At 48.6% G+C, this 15,790-nt stretch overlaps 2 protein-coding genes and 1 long non-coding RNA gene across 7 annotated transcripts in view; 1 reads left to right on the forward strand and 2 right to left on the reverse strand.

Moving 5' to 3' along the window:
* Positions 1–8,715, reverse strand: part of MAPK13 (mitogen-activated protein kinase 13) — a 10,356-nt gene extending 1,641 nt beyond the window's left edge. Inside the window, exons 1-10 of the mRNA XM_041427173.1 lie at positions 8,457–8,715; positions 5,600–5,729; positions 5,200–5,258; positions 4,055–4,163; positions 3,015–3,044; positions 2,544–2,591; positions 1,444–1,558; positions 1,026–1,097; positions 471–550; positions 2–80 (exon numbers count right to left, since the gene is read on the reverse strand). Coding sequence (XP_041283107.1) covers positions 2–80; positions 471–550; positions 1,026–1,097; positions 1,444–1,558; positions 2,544–2,591; positions 3,015–3,044; positions 4,055–4,163; positions 5,200–5,258; positions 5,600–5,729; positions 8,457–8,575 — 841 coding nt within the window. The 5' untranslated portion in view covers positions 8,576–8,715. The remainder of the gene's footprint in view (position 1; positions 81–470; positions 551–1,025; positions 1,098–1,443; positions 1,559–2,543; positions 2,592–3,014; positions 3,045–4,054; positions 4,164–5,199; positions 5,259–5,599; positions 5,730–8,456) is intronic.
* Positions 1–11,237, forward strand: part of LOC121348030 — an 18,998-nt gene extending 7,761 nt beyond the window's left edge. Inside the window, exon 3 of one of the 2 annotated variants that reach the window (XR_005954313.1) lies at positions 8,708–11,237. This is a non-coding gene — a long non-coding RNA (uncharacterized LOC121348030). Of the gene's footprint in view, positions 1–1,285; positions 1,422–8,707 lie in introns of those variants that run through there. The other variant, XR_005954314.1, reaches the window with a different exon arrangement.
* The window catches only part of MAPK14 (mitogen-activated protein kinase 14), a 22,402-nt gene continuing 16,756 nt past the window's right edge, over positions 10,145–15,790 (reverse strand). The window contains exons 10-13 of one of the 4 annotated variants that reach the window (XM_041427169.1): positions 14,368–14,436; positions 13,763–13,841; positions 13,318–13,491; positions 10,145–12,536 (exon numbers count right to left, since the gene is read on the reverse strand). In XM_041427169.1, the coding sequence (XP_041283103.1) occupies positions 12,469–12,536; positions 13,318–13,491; positions 13,763–13,841; positions 14,368–14,436 (390 nt within the window). In that variant the 3' untranslated portion in view covers positions 10,145–12,468. Of the gene's footprint in view, positions 12,537–13,317; positions 13,492–13,762; positions 13,842–14,367; positions 14,468–15,790 lie in introns of those variants that run through there. The other 3 variants (XM_041427171.1, XM_041427170.1, XM_041427172.1) reach the window with 3 other exon arrangements.

Here is a 15,790-nt window from a genome sequence, read left to right on the forward strand (position 1 = left end):
CCCTGAGGATTTGCTTTAGGGAAAAGCACAGACAAATCCTTCTTGGGGATTTTAGGAAGGGACTTGATATAACTCTTTGCCTGAAAGAGCAAGGAAAGCACAGTTACTGCACATGGACAGGTGAAATACAGCTCTCAGTCTCAGCAAATGAAGAGAAGAGCAAAGCACTCCAGATGTCCCATTTCAGCAGTTTACAAGGAGCTTTTTATCAGTTAAGACAGAGAAACACTTTTGTTTTAAGAGCCAAGCAGGAGAACAAAGATTGGTTTGTTGGGGCATCAGGACCTCACATCAGGCACCCTGCCAAACACAGCCATTCCCAAGGCAGCACCAGGTCCATCAGCTGTGCCACCAGCACGGAGAAATGCCTTCCTTGCCTGGGAAAAAGGGCATTTCCCTGCTGCTGTAGAGGCAGAACCTCTCCCATGCCAAGCACAAGTCAGGACCCAAATCCACAGGAGCTTCCTTACCGCTTTGTCCTCCAGCTTCTCCAAGAAGTCCTCTCCTGGATGCCCTGTTACCTTCAGGATCTGGGTTAGTTGATCCAGGTCTGGCAAGCTGTGTTAAAGATCACCCTTTAAGGAGCAAAGCCCCAGCCCAGCTCAGCCTGCAAGAGTACAATCAGCTCATGATACAAACCCACCACAGTCACACCAGTAGAGATTCATCAGACTGGCAAAAACAGCTCCAAGCCTTTCCTGGAATGGCACTTCCATCAACAGATCATTTTTCTGGCACAACTATGCCAGGACACACATCCATGGGCTTGGAAGGATGTGCAAAGCTTTGGGAATGGAGCCATGGCCACACAAGGCTGAACAGCTGATGAAGAACCACCCCACCACAGAGGTGCATTTCTGAGGTCCCCTTCTGTTCTCTTCCCCCAAAAGACTGGTCCTTGTGATTACCTCCTGATAAACCAGTCTGACACCTGTTTTTCTCAGTAGCCTCATTCATAAAAACCCTTCCACACACACTAAGAATTATTACTCTGCTGAGGCAAAAGGTTTAGCTTGAAAGGATACAGTCTTTTCCTTTAAAGAGCGTTTTCCCAGTCAGCATTTCTGCCATGATACAGCCAATAGACCAGATATCCACTGTTGAGAGAGAAAAAGGAGGAAGGGGGGAAAAGGAAGGAAAAAAAAAATTAGAAAGGCAGCAGTGGTTGCTGGGGCTGTCACTTTTGCTGTTGCTTGCAGTAAGCACTGATTTAAATTTCACTCCCACCCTCCTCTGTTCTTTCTATGCTGCTAAAATCTCTGCTTTCATAATTTCCTGCAAGCAGCAGCTCTGGGAGTTGTGCAACACCTCTGGGGCCTGCTCTGCTCCAGGGAACAGTGATGAAAAAGAGGAAAAACCAACTGGACAATTCAGTGAGATTTGAGCCAGCAGGATCCCCCAGCTCCTCAGCAGGGAGTCCCAGGCTGGGGCAGGGCTGCTCACCTGTCTGGTTGTAATGCATCCAGTTGAGGATGACCTCTGGGGCTCTGTACCACCGTGTGACCACGTAGCCAGTCATCTCAGCATCAGCCTGCCTGGCCAAGCCAAAATCCAAGATCTGCAGTGCCAAAGAAAGAATAAGGAGAAGGGAGGGCAGGAGAGAAAAGAGAAATCCTATGGGCAAGTGAGACTCTACTTCTAAGAGAAAATGGAGTAGCTCCAATCAGACAATAACAAAGCTCCAACTACACCAGAGACACCCATGGGATGGTTCAAAGAATTTATGTGGCTTAATTCCACTGTAAATTGCAAGCCAGCTGCAAACCCTGTTGTCATGAGAGGACCCTGCTGAAAGGATCAGTGCTTTGTGCTCCCTGGAAGGTCACTGCCTTTCTTGAAGCTTGAGTCAATGTGCTTTACTGGAGTTGGTCTGTGAGTGCTTTGTGCTCCCTGGAAGGTCAGTGCCTTTCTTGAAGCTTAAGTTTTGAGTCAATGTGCTTTACTGGAGTTGGTCTGTGACCTGGTGGTGAAGGTGTGCTCCCAGGTCACCACAACTCACCCTTTCCTATAAGAACACCTTGCAGGTGACACAGCATGGCCTCTCCCTCAATGCTGAAGATGAACAAGCTTGACCCAATCTTTATGGGCAGCAGAGCCACTCCCTGAAATATACATTACAGAAAATGCATGCTAGAGCACCACACCAGCCAGCAAACCCTTCAGAGCAACCCTGAAAATGACTTTGTCCGGAATCACAACCACAAGGCCCATGAGAACCAAAGGGCAGTTGCAGCTGAATGCAGTTCCCCTTCAGGGATCATTCACCTCTGCAAGTATTGCTCAGCAGTGCTGAATTTCTCTAGGAAGTCATTACACACTGCCATCCACGAGGATTACAGTGACAGAAGGCTCATTTGAGGTCTTGTGTCCTGATTCAGCAAGTGACATCAGCAGGGGAGTATTTCCCACTGCTGCAACCCAAGGAACACAACGCCTGGAATGGAGGCTCGGGAGGAAAGAGGAAACATGACAGTGCCAATTTCCTGCTGCCAGAGCAGTTCCCGCACGAGCTGATGTGCTGCAAATGCTGCTTTGCCACCTACCTTCAGCTGGCAGTCTTCATTCACAGCCAGGTTACTTGGCTTCAGGTCCTACAACAGACAGGAGCAGAAAAATTGGATGTTTCAAGCTGCAATACATCAACACAACTCTCAGCTGAACCTCTGCTTGCCTTTGATGGGGTCCCATAACACCCCAGGTTCAGCATCAATTCAGCAAATGACTGAATAAACACCATGCCTGCTGTACTGTACAGCATTAGATTACTATTTGATTCTTTTCTGAAACAGTTTTAATGCAAAAAGCATCATAAAATGCTTCTCAGCTCATCAGAAAATACAGTATTTTCTCAAAATCCTGCACAAATTAACAAATCCAAACATATATGGGGTGTAGGATGGAAAAGAGAACAGACAGGATGGAAAATTAGAGCAGACAATGCTATTAGTGAAATGATGGTTGGGAATTTATTAACTTTATGACAAAAATCAGAATGAGAGCACACATGAACTTACCCTGTGGACAATGCCAGCTGAGTGAATATACTGCAATAAAAAGAGGAGCCACAATGTGATCACCAACAGACAAAATTCTCTGTTATCCAGCAGAGAAACGAGAGCTACAAACAAGAACTTGCTGAGAACAAACCTCTGCAGCCTTCTACAAGTCCCTGGTCCCTAGGGCAGCAGTTTGAAAAGAAATTTCTGCCCCAAATTACTGACAGTATTTAGAGTGCTATTGCCAGTCTAAAGAAGATGCAGAGAGCAGAAGAGGAGGGATGAAGCTCCTCTGAGCAAGTACAACAGCTTCAAACTGTCAAAGTCATCAGGGTTACAGCAGATGACATGAGAACATGGTTGTTTTGGGTGTTCAAAAAAATAATCTCAGCCCAAAAACATAAAATTGCAAAGCTGACTTCGGGGTTTTTAGCACACCAGTCAAACCTTCTGTGTGTTCTTCCCCCCTTTATTTAAACTCAAGGTAGCAGTGCCTGGGGAGAGGTGTGATTGAGGTGAACCCACTGATGCCTGTAAGCCACTGCTGTGACTCCAGGTGAAGGATGTGAGAGGACAGCTGGAAAGCTCTGTCTCCACATCCCAGAGTTTGCTGGGATTGCTTTCAGCTCCCTCAAAGTTAGAGAAACATATTCCTTCCTTATGCTGCTGAATAGAAAATCATTTCCTCTGTCCTCTCCCCTGAGAGCCTCTGTGACAGGTTCAGAGGAGCTCCTGCTGCTGCCAGTCTCTCCCTCTCTGTGCAGAGTTCATTTGGGCAAGGCAAAGACAGAATCAAGTGCTTGGGAATGGAAAAACCATCCCAAGGCCTGTGGCTGCTGATTACTGTGATACCCAACTGACTGATATAAGCAAACACTCATTTTATTGGTGTGTGCTGGACCAGGAATGGTTCAACAGCCAATACCTGTTCTGAGGGGATGCCATAAACTCCCCACGTCCTCCTGTACAGTATTGGAGGGGAGTTTAGTTATGGTCAACCCAGAGGTGACACACAGAGGAGACACAGGGAGTCACTAAACTCCTCCAGACCCACCTACCTTCAGCCCTTTCAGCATTTGGTAGACCAGGTACTGGATCTTTTCATCACTGAATTCATGTCCCATGATCTTTTGTAAATCTGTCCGCATGTATGGCATCACCAGGTAGCTAAAAGGCAGTAAGACAAGGCCCTGAGTCTGGAAGAAAAATGCAGGGGACCAGGCTAGCCTTGTTCTCACTTGGTTTGGTTTTTCTGGCTGTGTAACTCACTGTAAGGAGGATGAGTTGTTGTGACAGTGTTCCTGGCTAACTAGCTCATCCTGCAGAGAAGTTGGAATTTCAACCTGTTCTGAAAATTGCTCTTTCTCCTCCTCTGAAATCAGATATCTGATGTCAAGTAAGAACAAGGATCTTCAGGAAACTTCAAGTGAATTTCAATTTTGGGCAGCTTTTCACCATCCAGGAGCTGAAACATCTCACACAGCAGAGCAGCTGCATTGGCTCCCACATTTGTCATTGTAATGTTCTCCAGCCCTGCCCCAGAAGACAACATCCAGCTTCCTTCAGTACCTGCCTGCTGAGGCTGCTAATTAATTGATGCTCTTCCTGCAGGTACTGCTCTGAGAACCTTCACATGCTCTTCCTGCAGGCTGCTAACACTCAGCCATCAGCCAAACCCCAAACCCAGGCACACACTGCTCATCTGCAGTGATGGGAAAGGAAAAAGGACTCGTCCAACATGACCATGAACATGGAGGGAAAATGCCAAAAAATTGATTGAGAAGAGCCAGAATTAAGAGAAAAAGAGGGACAGATCTTTCAAATTCGGAGCTTAATTGCCCTGAGGCCTGATGAACAATACTTCCCCCGTTCTGAGTGCAGCCCCTTAGCTCAGCAGTCATGCAGTGCTAGCATGGATCACCCTGGAGTGATGCACCGTGGAATGTAGCACATCCTCACTGCACAGGTTGGTCTGTGCCTGCTGTGGTGTCCCAGCTGGGAGCAGGGATGGGATCTGCTGACGTGCTCTGGGTGTGTCAGCCACGGGAGCTGAGGTGTGCTCTTGGCTCTCTGTGTTATTTGGGGATGCCTGGGTTCTAATCTGGTCCCTTTGCACCCCAACCCTCTCTGTTATGCTGCTGATAAGACACAGCTGTCTTGGAAAATAATTAAGTCTATACAGAGCAAACAACTCGAGACTTACAAGTCCTGGAACCCCTGGTAGGAGGCAGTGGAGGTGAAGACATCAAGCAGCCCAATGACCTGAGGAAGGAGAGAAGCCCACATTTAAATCTGGAAAGAATTTGCTGTGCACACAGCACTGATCAGCTCTCCACTGGCACATGCACCTGGGTGAACACAGAAAATTCCATCTGAGGAACCCAGGGACTCCTCAGTGATGCTGCATAAATGTTTTCCCTCTTACTAATACCTGGGCTCACCCATTACACACCTGCTCCATCCTGGGCACAGCAAACAGGTCACAGGTAAACCCTGAGACAGCCTGCGCATACCAAACGTCAATTAAAACACAGGTGATGCCACCAAAAGGTGGCAAGGGAACACCCCTTGTGTCAGCAGGAAGAGGAGAAACGAGCACTCACATTCTCATGCTGCATGTGCTTCAGCAGCATCAGCTCTCTGTAGGCTCTCTTGGCAAAGATCTCTGACTGGAAGGGGCGGCACAGCTTCTTGATGGCCACTTTCTCCCCAGTCTTCTTGTCTATGGCTGAACTGCAGCAGGCAAATAAAAAAACCATCCTGATGTCAGTAGAATGTTTGAACAGATTCTGCAACCCCACAGGTTCCTAGAGAAGAGCAGCAGAGAAAGGTCCTTTGGGGAGCTCAGTGGAGCCCTGTGTGGCTTTGGGCAGCCTGTGCTCTTTGGGGGATGAGGTGGGACACCAAGGAAAGCACAAGTGGCTCATCTTTATTCCCTTCAACCTGCAGAAACGAGCTGGAGGTAACAGAGCTGAGAGAAAAGGGAAACACAAATGGTTAAAGGTCAGAATTAGTTCTAACTCTGCCTTCTCCTTCCTTAATGCACGGAGATAAGGGAATAAAGATATGGCGATTTCTGCTTTGCCATCTGCTTGGAGGTTGTTGTGTTTTAGGGCAGGCCAGCTGCCTTCACTGTATTCTGGAGCAAAGACTGTGGATGTCACATGTTGAAAATGCTGCTGCAATTAATCCTGCTGTGTTCAGAATCCTTGATTGCATATTCACTTCTGTGTAAGAGCAGGTCTGGCTGAAAATGAGACTTCTCTGGAGCTGATGAAAACCTGGTGCAGCAGCCATTGCTGCAGGCATTATTATGCTGTGAATTCCAGCTGTTTGCAGCTGGACACAGCATTCCTGTGACAGCTCCTCTCCCTCAGGAGGCTCCTTGCTCAGATTGCCCAGGAGGGAAGGGAGGTCCCCAGACAGACAGCTGGAATTCGGGGCTCTCAGTGGTGTTTTCCAGGGGTGTCTCATCCCTCCTTGACCCCTCCCAATAGGCAAACAGATGAAAAAAAAAAAAAAATATTTTCCTGCCAAATCCCACTGTTCCCACTGCTTTGGAAACCCCTATCCCATCTCCCACAGGAACAGAAGAGCTGTAAATCATCATGTTCAATCCCATGGCTTCCAGCTGCACCCTCCAGCCTTGCACTGACAAATATTGAGTCAGGAGAAGCAAAGGAAGTGCAGGAACAGCTACACAAGGCAGCTGAAGTGCTGAAGATGCTGCAGGGTATCCTAGGAGGACTCTCAGTGAGGTTTTGTCTCCTTTCCAGGACTTCAGCAGATGCCAGCAGAGGGGACAGCACTGTGTAAAATTTTTGGAGGAGCCAGGCAAATAAGAGGAAGGGACTCAGACCAGGGAGCCAAACTGCAGATCCAAGGCAGATTTCCCAATTTGAGGGTGTCCTCCCAGCTGCTGACCTACAGAGCATCTAACCCAGCCCAGAGCCCATCCCAGATGCAGCTGGGACAGCCCCGGTGCTCTCCCAGCACAGATTCAGCACAGCTCAGTCTGGGCTGACCTCGGGCAGGCACAGCTCTGTCCCTGCCTTGGCTGGCAGAGATCGGCAGCAGCAGCGTTGGAGGGGTCAGAAGATTCTTCTTCCACAGTCACACTCAGCTGGAAGCCAAATCGCTACAGATTTTGGCTAATTAATAAGGGCAGAAGCAAGCCTTTGCTGTTTCTCCCGAGTTACTTTCTCAGCTGCTCAAGAAGGTGTAAAAGCCGCTGCAATAGGAAAATTTCCCAGCAATTCCCAGCAGAGGACAGCAGATCCTAGCTCCACATTTCTGCCTCGGCTTTGTACAGGATCCAGAATCGAGCTCTCTTGCTGAGCTCTGTCCATTCACAACGACCACGCAGCCCCAGGCTGCTTCAGCCTCCCTTCCTGAGAGCTCCAGAGCAGCCGAGAGTTTTACAGGGACCAGTAAAGATTTCTTTTGATGTTTGGTTTTTTTCGGCTGGGCAAGGAAACTTGAAAAGATTTCTCTCTTCCTTTATTTTTTTTTTTAGTCCTGTCTTTATTTTTCTTCCTGATTTTCTCTGTGATGAAAATCAGAGAACGCTGTACAAATATAAATTAAAAGTCAAGTCTAATCCTGCCTGATTTTGCAGGACTTACTTAAGAATTTAAGAGGCATAAACACATCTGGGCAGCCAAGTAAAATGGAAGCTGGAGAAAAAGGACAAAACCTGGACACCAGGGTTTCAGGATTAGTGTCAGTGGCAGACTTTGCCCAACACCTATGAAAACGGACACACCTTTTTTTTTTTTTTTTCATTTATTTTTAGCTCAGCATGTTATGAAATAAGGGCTCTGTTCAGATCCTATCAATGGACTGTTTCATATTTAACCTTTCAGGGTTGCCCATCTCTGGTTTGTCAGTGCCAAGCCAGCAATGTCTGCCTTGTTCTTGCTCTTGCTTCAGGCACCTTTGCCTGCCTGAATAATGAACAGCAGCTCTCTTGTAGGCTGGGGTTTATGAGGAAGTCTCAGTCTGTTACTGATTCTGTTTGCAATCATTTCTATCCGCTTTATGATTTCAAATTGGAAACTGTATCAGGGTTGGGGTTGGAAACTGTATCAGGGTATTGTCCAGCTGCTTCAGCTGCCGGGGACTGAGCAGCAAGGACACCCTGTTCCAGCTCCCACCTCTGCAATCACCCACAAATCTCTTCAGACACCCAGGGATTCCTGCCTGTGCTACCAGACAGGAACTTTAACGCAAGCTGGAGTCCAAAGCAGCTCAAAATCGGCCTGAGCCCAGGGCCGAGGTGACGCTCGGCTGCCCTCGCACCCCTGCCCTGACCACAGGAGCCATCCCGTCCCCATCACACATGCAAATGTCCTTCCTTAATGGAGGGGTTCTGCCAAGCGCCTCCTCGTTTCCCCCCCGGCACGGAACTCCCACGGCCCCCAGCCCGCCCCGCGCTGCCGCGGGCCGGACCCCACTCACCAGACGGAGCCGTAGGCCCCGGAGCCCAGCGGGTGCAGGGATGTGTATCTCCTGGGCAGCTCCCAGAGCGTGTTGTTCACCTCCTGTCTGTAAAAGCCTCTTCTCCTTGCGATGTTCATCGCCCGACGGGTGCGGGACAGCCACCCCCCCAGAGTAGTGGAGTACGGGAGGGCTTCTGGGGTGAGAGCGGGACAGGGAGGCTTCCTGCGCTGCTGGAAAAGGCTCTAGCGAGTTTCCTTCTCTGTTTTCAGCTGTTGCGAGCGTGAAGGGACATGTCTTTGGGCCCTCCTCCCTCCGCCTCCACATTGGCAGAGGTGAGGCATCGGGTTTCCTGACACGCCTCGGTACAGGTGCCTCTGGCTCCGCGGCAGGAGGGAGCAGCCAGCCCCGCTCGGGCACGCCTCTGCCAGCCCCTGTCATCCACAGCTCCCGCTCTGCTGCTCCATCAGCCCGGAAATATCCTCACGGGGCTCGGCCAGGGGCTCACGAAATCCCTCCTCCCAACAAGGGGATGAGTAAGGACTCGCCGAGCCGGGGAATCCGAATGACAAGGCACAGACAGCATCGCGTCAGACACCGGGGGCATCCCTTCGAAGGCGACGGACAGCTCGTGACAAGGGACACCACGGGGTCACATCGATGGCGATTTTCTCCCGAGCCCGGCTTCCCAGCAGCGTGGGGAGGTGCTGAAAGTAGGCTGAGGTTCTCCAAGTGAGCGCTGCGAGGGTTCCAGGGGCAGCTCTGAGACGGGAGCATCCCCATGGTTTGTGCCCCAGGCTTTGCTGGGTGCGGTTTCGTGCCTTGCAGCAGCTCTCAGCCCTCCCTGGCTCTTCTCGGACAGAGCAAAGCCCGTGCTCGCTGCCGTGTCTGTGACCAACCAGCCCAGCACCCCCAGCCCACGAGGACCATTCCTGGTAAGCACAGAGCACCTCAAAATTCGCTCCAGCACGAGGAGGCTCAGGTGGGGCTCCCACACAGGAGGTGCATCCTCCCCACTCCCCAAAGGAAGTGACTAAGCCGAGCCTTACCAAGCCAGCCTAGCTGCTTGCACAGTGTTCTACCCCAGCAGCCCTCCACCCTGCCCAGAGCCTCTGCTCCTTCACACAGGGCACTGCAAAGGTGTCCCTACAGGACAATCAAGGGGGTGGGGAAAATTCACTTTATGTGCAACCACTGCATTGGCCCTTATGCTCTTCGAGCAGCCCAGCAGAGCCTGGACAAACAGGGACAAGGCACCAGGGCAGAATCTGTGTAATCAGCCCTGCTTGCAGCAGCAGCACAGCCTGGAAATAATCCACAGCTTGGCTGGGTCTATAAATACACCTGTGAGCAAGAGGTGGCACAGCAAAAGCTCCTGGTCCTTAAGCAAACATGTAACTCCTGGGTTGTTTGATGAACACAGCCCTTGCTCAGCTGCTGCTGCACACACAGGCAATTAGGGAGTCCTGAATGGCTGGGGCAGGTCTGGGCTCTACTGAGATGAGTTAAGTCTGTGACCAAATCAAGCAGGAAACTTTAGAATTGTGGGAAAAAAGACAAGAAGCCCCATGGCAGCAGAGTCAGCCTGCCCTGTCCCCTCCCAGCCATCACACCCAGGCTCCCCCACAGCACAGCAGAGAAATTCCCACCATGCTAAAACTCAACACTTCCCAGTGCAAGAGGTTTCCAAGTACCAGCAGTGCAGTAAATCTGAAAAATAGATTTTATTTTTAACCAGTGGTATTGTGACATCTTATCTGGCATTACCAATTACAGCAAAATCCATGGATAGAAACAAACTAGCAGATCTCTGCTTTTGGGTGCAGCACGGTGCCCAGGCAGCTGAGCACAGCACGGCACTGGCAGCAGGGAGTTTGTGCCCCAGGGGCTCCCTCAGAGGACAGACTCCAATGAACCATTCCCACTCACACACACAGACACACCCACACACACAACACCGAGAGGTTTTAAAAATCTTTAGCAATATTTCCGCATGAAATCACACTGTAGCATCTACACAGAAAATGGCTGATAAAAATAATCTTGCTTGTAGGTTTACATAGTGTATCTACATTTTTATTTGAATACCCAGACTGCTGGCCCAGCAGAAAAGGGAGGTTTTTTGTCTTGATTTTGTTGGGCTGTGGAGAGTTTTATCCTAGAGCACAACAGAGCTGCTCTCTACATCTCAGCCCAGACCTTTACTGAACTTCTGGCCTGAAGAGATCGCTGGGAAGTCACCTAGGAAGAATCAATGGCTTTGTCATCCACGTCCCATCCCTTTGTGCTGCCTCTTCAAACATGGGGCAAAAACACTACAAAAACACTCTCTGCCCCACAGGTAACAAGAATACAAAATACTGCAAAAGCCTTTCTCCTCACATACACGGGTACATTGCCCACACAGGATGCCTGCAACAAATTAAAAGTCTAAAAATGTTTCCTCCAGAAGCCCTAAAATTGGGCTCCTGAGTTCCCCAGCTACAGATGGAGCACACAACCATGCTGAGAAACCTCCCTCCTGCCAGCCTCTAACTCTGGGCACTTCACTCATGCAGAGTCCTGGAAAATACAAAATATCTGAGCCATGTTTGTATTCAAACATACTCCCTTCTCATGTTTCCTCAGGCAGAGATCAACCTGCTAAGAAATAGCCAAGAAGCTCTTATGTGAGAGGATAAAAAAACTTCTAGTAAATGTTAGTTTTATGTATATAAATATTTGTATTTATAGATATAGACAGTGAAAGGGTGATTGTGTGTTTATGCATGCTTATTTCTTTGCTTTGGGTTCCAATACTTCGAAAAAAAAATCTTTTCAGGAAATAACTTAAGTTCTGGCACAAGATACTATAGTCATTTCTTTAAAGAATGTTTTTTACACTTGATCTCACAAGAAACCTTCCCACCCAAGCTCCTCCTCTGCAGAGAGAAGGTCAGAACAAAGAAAAAGGTGCATGTTTCTCTGTTGTTGGACACAACATCCTTCCCTCGTTGAAGCCTCTAGGATGGCAGGTATTTCACAAGGAGCTGCAGCACAGGAGGAAGGGTGCTGTGATTTTATGGCACTGCCTGAGGTACTCAGCAAACATTTCACTGATTGAACTGCCCCCAGTGCCATCCCCAAAGAGTAAGGACAAAAATCAAGCAGCTCTACATGCACATACAGCTACAACATGCAAAAACACACCACCTTGTAGGGAACAGAATACACAAACGTGTGGCTAGCAAGGATCTTCCCCAACCTCTGGCTCCTGGGAGATAATGCTGAGAAGCCTCAGAACAAGAGGAGGAGGAAAGTGAAGAACACAGGAATACCCAATCCAGGGGTTGAAGTTGTTGCCTCAGAGTTACTTCCCAATTACATTGAGTTCATGCCTTGCTACCTGGGAGCCTTCACTCAAGAACAGTGGGTCAGATTTCCACCCCAGACTTCCCTTCCCCTCTCTCCCCATTTATTTAAGGCACAAACATATTTACAGTTTCAAACAACATCTGTTCATGTTCCAAGAATCAGACACCAGGAGGCCTCTACACTCTGCTGTACCAGGAAGATTTGGATGTAAATCACACACCTGGCTTTGAACAAGGACATCCCCCAACCCCACCTTCAGTCCTGAAGAAAACAGAGGACTCTCTAAGCCTATAAACCAACTTTCATTCTTTTTGAGGTTACTCAGTTGTAGGAGAATTGATAAATGGCAATGATTGCAACCAAACTGTCACTGTCACCTTCCTCACCTCACCCCAGCAGTGCAGACTGGTGGTACACTGTTACTCTGGAAGAACTAAGTGCAGTCAGAACAGGTCTCCAGAGGCTTGCCCCAGGCTGTACACAGAATACAAGAGCATGCAGCATGTTTACATAGACTCAGCTTCCTTCCCTCCCCCCTCCCTCCCCAGTTCAACACACACAAAACCCCTCCACTAAGGAGAATATTGTTGTGATGAGGCACTTGAACGATAATTGGAGAGTCCCTATGAAAAGGCCTTCCCTTCACAGTGAAGTGGGACAAACAGAAGAGAGCAGTTTCTCAGGACTCCATCTCCTCTTGGTCAAGCGGGGGTGGCACAAAGCTGATTACTTCATCATAAGTCAGGCCTGGGGGGAGAAGTGGGACAGAAACTTAGCAGCAGGACTATGACAGCACTACCAGACACACCTTCATGCAAGAAAACCTGCAACAATCTCCAGTGTTCTAACCGCATTTTAAACAAAAAGTATTGTTTAATTAAGACAAGAATGGTTACACTGCTCTCAGAGACCAACATACACAAGAAAAGAAACTTCCAGAGCATTGAGGAGATGTAAGTTTGAAAACAAGGATATGTTTGTGTGCTCCTAGTAGTAATCAGTTACCAGGGACTGTGCTCAATATGCACACAACATGTGGAAGATTCACTTGGTGTAAGGACAGAATCAACAGGATGCCCACATTTTATCACTTTCTGCTGTGCCTCTAACCATGGCCTAGCTGAACCTCAGCTCATGGCATGGAGAGAGAAGACTGAGGGGAGACTCATCAAGGTCTGAGAGGGGCAGCTCCAATCTCTGCTCTCTGTGAGCAGTGACAGCACCCAAGGGAGCAGCTGGAGCTGGTCAGGAGGGTTGGGATGGATATCAGGGAAAGGTTCTTCCCCCAGAGGGTGCTGGGCACTGCCCAGGGGATGGGCACAGCCCTGAGGCTGCCAGAGCTCCAGGAGCATTTGGACAATGCTCTCAGGGATGCACAGGGTGGGATTCTGGGGTTCTACAGGACCCCTGTGCAGGGCCAGGAGTTGGACTCCACGATCCCTGTGGGTCCCTTCCAACTCAGGATATTCCATGATTCTACAGCCATGAGAGAAGCTGTCTCTCTGTCTCTCCCCTGCCCCAGACTCACTTTTCCATTCTTCAATCTCAAGTTCCCTGCTTTCAAAGGACTGGTCATAGGGGTCTGCCACGGGTTCATCATCGGGGTCGTGGTACTGGGCGAAGTAGGCGTGGGCCAGCGCCTCCGCGGCCGTGATGCGTTTGTCCGTGTCCAGGACCAGCATCTTCTCCAGCAAGTCCACGGCTGCAAGAGCACCAGACACACAGGATTTCTCACACGAGCTCTACTCTGAAGTGTAAAGCTTCTAAAAGCCCAACACAGATGAGGAATCTGTAGTTTTTCAGGACCCACCATCATCCAGCATTTTCTTCCTCTTACACCCTTGGCCCACACGTCCTCCATGAACAAAACCCTGTTCTGCACTACTCCTGCAGCCAGGACAAAGCTTTGGGAATCTCTGTGTCCCAGGACATGCTAGCTTCACTTCCAGGAAAGTTCAATAATCAGGTCTTACCCAGGGGATTGGCACCAATAAACACGTTTTCAAAGTTCATTTTCGGCATGTAAGACAAAGACTGGATGTAGTTTCTTGCCTGTGGAAATAAATGCTCTGTTGAAGCACCAGACAATATCCAGCCAGCAAGATCAAGTACTTTTCAACCATCCTGAAGCACTGGTTATTATGGTCTGTCTCCTTGCTTACTCTGACACTTACTAAGCACATCAGCATTACCCTGTCCCAACTAAGGCACTCCAGACAGTAGAGGAAGAGCTGACATTACTTGTGGCAAAGTAAGATTGGAAAGCAGAGAGGCACAGGAAGAGCTGAGCCCCTGGTGTCCCAGCAAGGCTGGGTGCAGCCTGCTGTGCTCTGCTGAGCTGCACAGCACAGCCCACAGTGCAAAACCAGCTCACAGCCAGGCTCTCCCGAGTCTCACGCGTCCGCGGCAGAGCACGCGCCGTCCAAATCTCACACCTTCATTTAGTACAAAAACCTTGCAGAAGAGCAGGTAGTTAATTGCCCACCCCATGCCACATGCAAGCATTCAATTCACAGAAGTGGTGAGCACTCTGAGTGAAGCCCTGCCCTGCACACCCCCTTCCTCTGCTCAATCTCACCTCGTGGCTGGGCATCCTGTTAATGAGATATGCAGGGGGCGTTCCCGTCAGACGCATGATCTGCTGAAGCTGGTTAATATCTTAAGTGCCTCGTCAAGGGCTTTGTTAAAAACAGTGCAAAAAACCATTTCAAACAGAAAACAGTCGCATACAAAAGCATCTCTTCTGCAAACCACAAGGCAAAAGCCACACAGGCAGGGTCCACTCATTTTTTCAGCTACCTGTGAACTGTTCAGTAATTACACTTTAAGTGAACACTTAAAGCAATGGAGATTCACTGCTCAGTTGGTAACTGCCAGTACAGAAAGTATTTCTGTCCAATGCAAGTAGCATTACACTCCAACAAGGCTGTGTTCACATTTCCCAGCACTTTTAAGCCATCAGAGTAGATGTTTCCTTTGGCTGAGGCTACTCCACAAAATTTTCCCTGAGCTGTGCAGCTACACACAGCTTCAGGAAAATGAAGAAAATTAAAACAGAAACAAAAACTCTACCCTCTGCACTGGTTACCAGCTTTTTTTCCCTCTTGCTGCACAGAAAGTGCTTAAGTTTCTTGTGGTGCAAAGTGAAACTGGCTCACAGCTGACACCTGAACAGCTCTGAGTGCCCTTTGATGTGGGCTGGGTGACAGAAGGCATTAAATGCAAAATTAGCAAAACATTAGTATGGCATAAAACAGAGTTAGCAGGTATCAGTGAACAGGGAAAGTGAGAGTCAGTAAAGTAATGCAGCAGAAAACCAGAATTTGTTACAGTGACAAAACCATCAAACACTTAAGAGTTTTGCTTTCCCCACACAATGGATAAAAAGTACAAACAGTATTTACTGCCCTTTTTTTTTTTTTCTTCAAACAGACCCAGATAAGAACAATTATTATTTTCATTGTGCAATAATGTTTATAAAAAGACCCACTTCAACTTACACATGCAAATTAATCTTCTGCTTAATTTAGTCAACCTTCCATCTTATGTCTCTTGCTAATCCCCTGTACTTCAAACACCAGAGTAGCCTTAAGGTCAGTTCACAGGGCAACCAAATCAATCTGGGTTATTTAGCTCTAATCTCCCCAAATTTGGAACATCCCAGGGCTTTTTACTTTGGTGGGATATTCAGCAAGTTGACCAATTTATCCCAATTTGCAGTGCACATCCCTTCAGCAGGTGTTATTCAAGGCTAATCTCACATTTCTCTTTACAGTCACTGTTACAAGAACATTAAGCTGCAGCACAGATCATCTTCACAGCTCTGATCCTCTGCTGCACCTCCCAAACAGCAGTGACCTCAGTGCTCACTGTGCATTCACCTGTTTGTCCCTGGCTCTGACTGACTCCCTCCTCCTTCAGGAACAGGTAGAACTAAAGGCCATTTCACACTGTGTTTGCACAAGTTCACAATTCAAGATTCCTACAGCACAGCAAGGCTG

This window comes from Onychostruthus taczanowskii, unplaced genomic scaffold, assembly GCF_017590055.1.
Source record: "Onychostruthus taczanowskii isolate IOZ18803 unplaced genomic scaffold, ASM1759005v1 scaffold97, whole genome shotgun sequence".
Taxonomy (NCBI): domain Eukaryota; kingdom Metazoa; phylum Chordata; class Aves; order Passeriformes; family Passeridae; genus Onychostruthus; species Onychostruthus taczanowskii.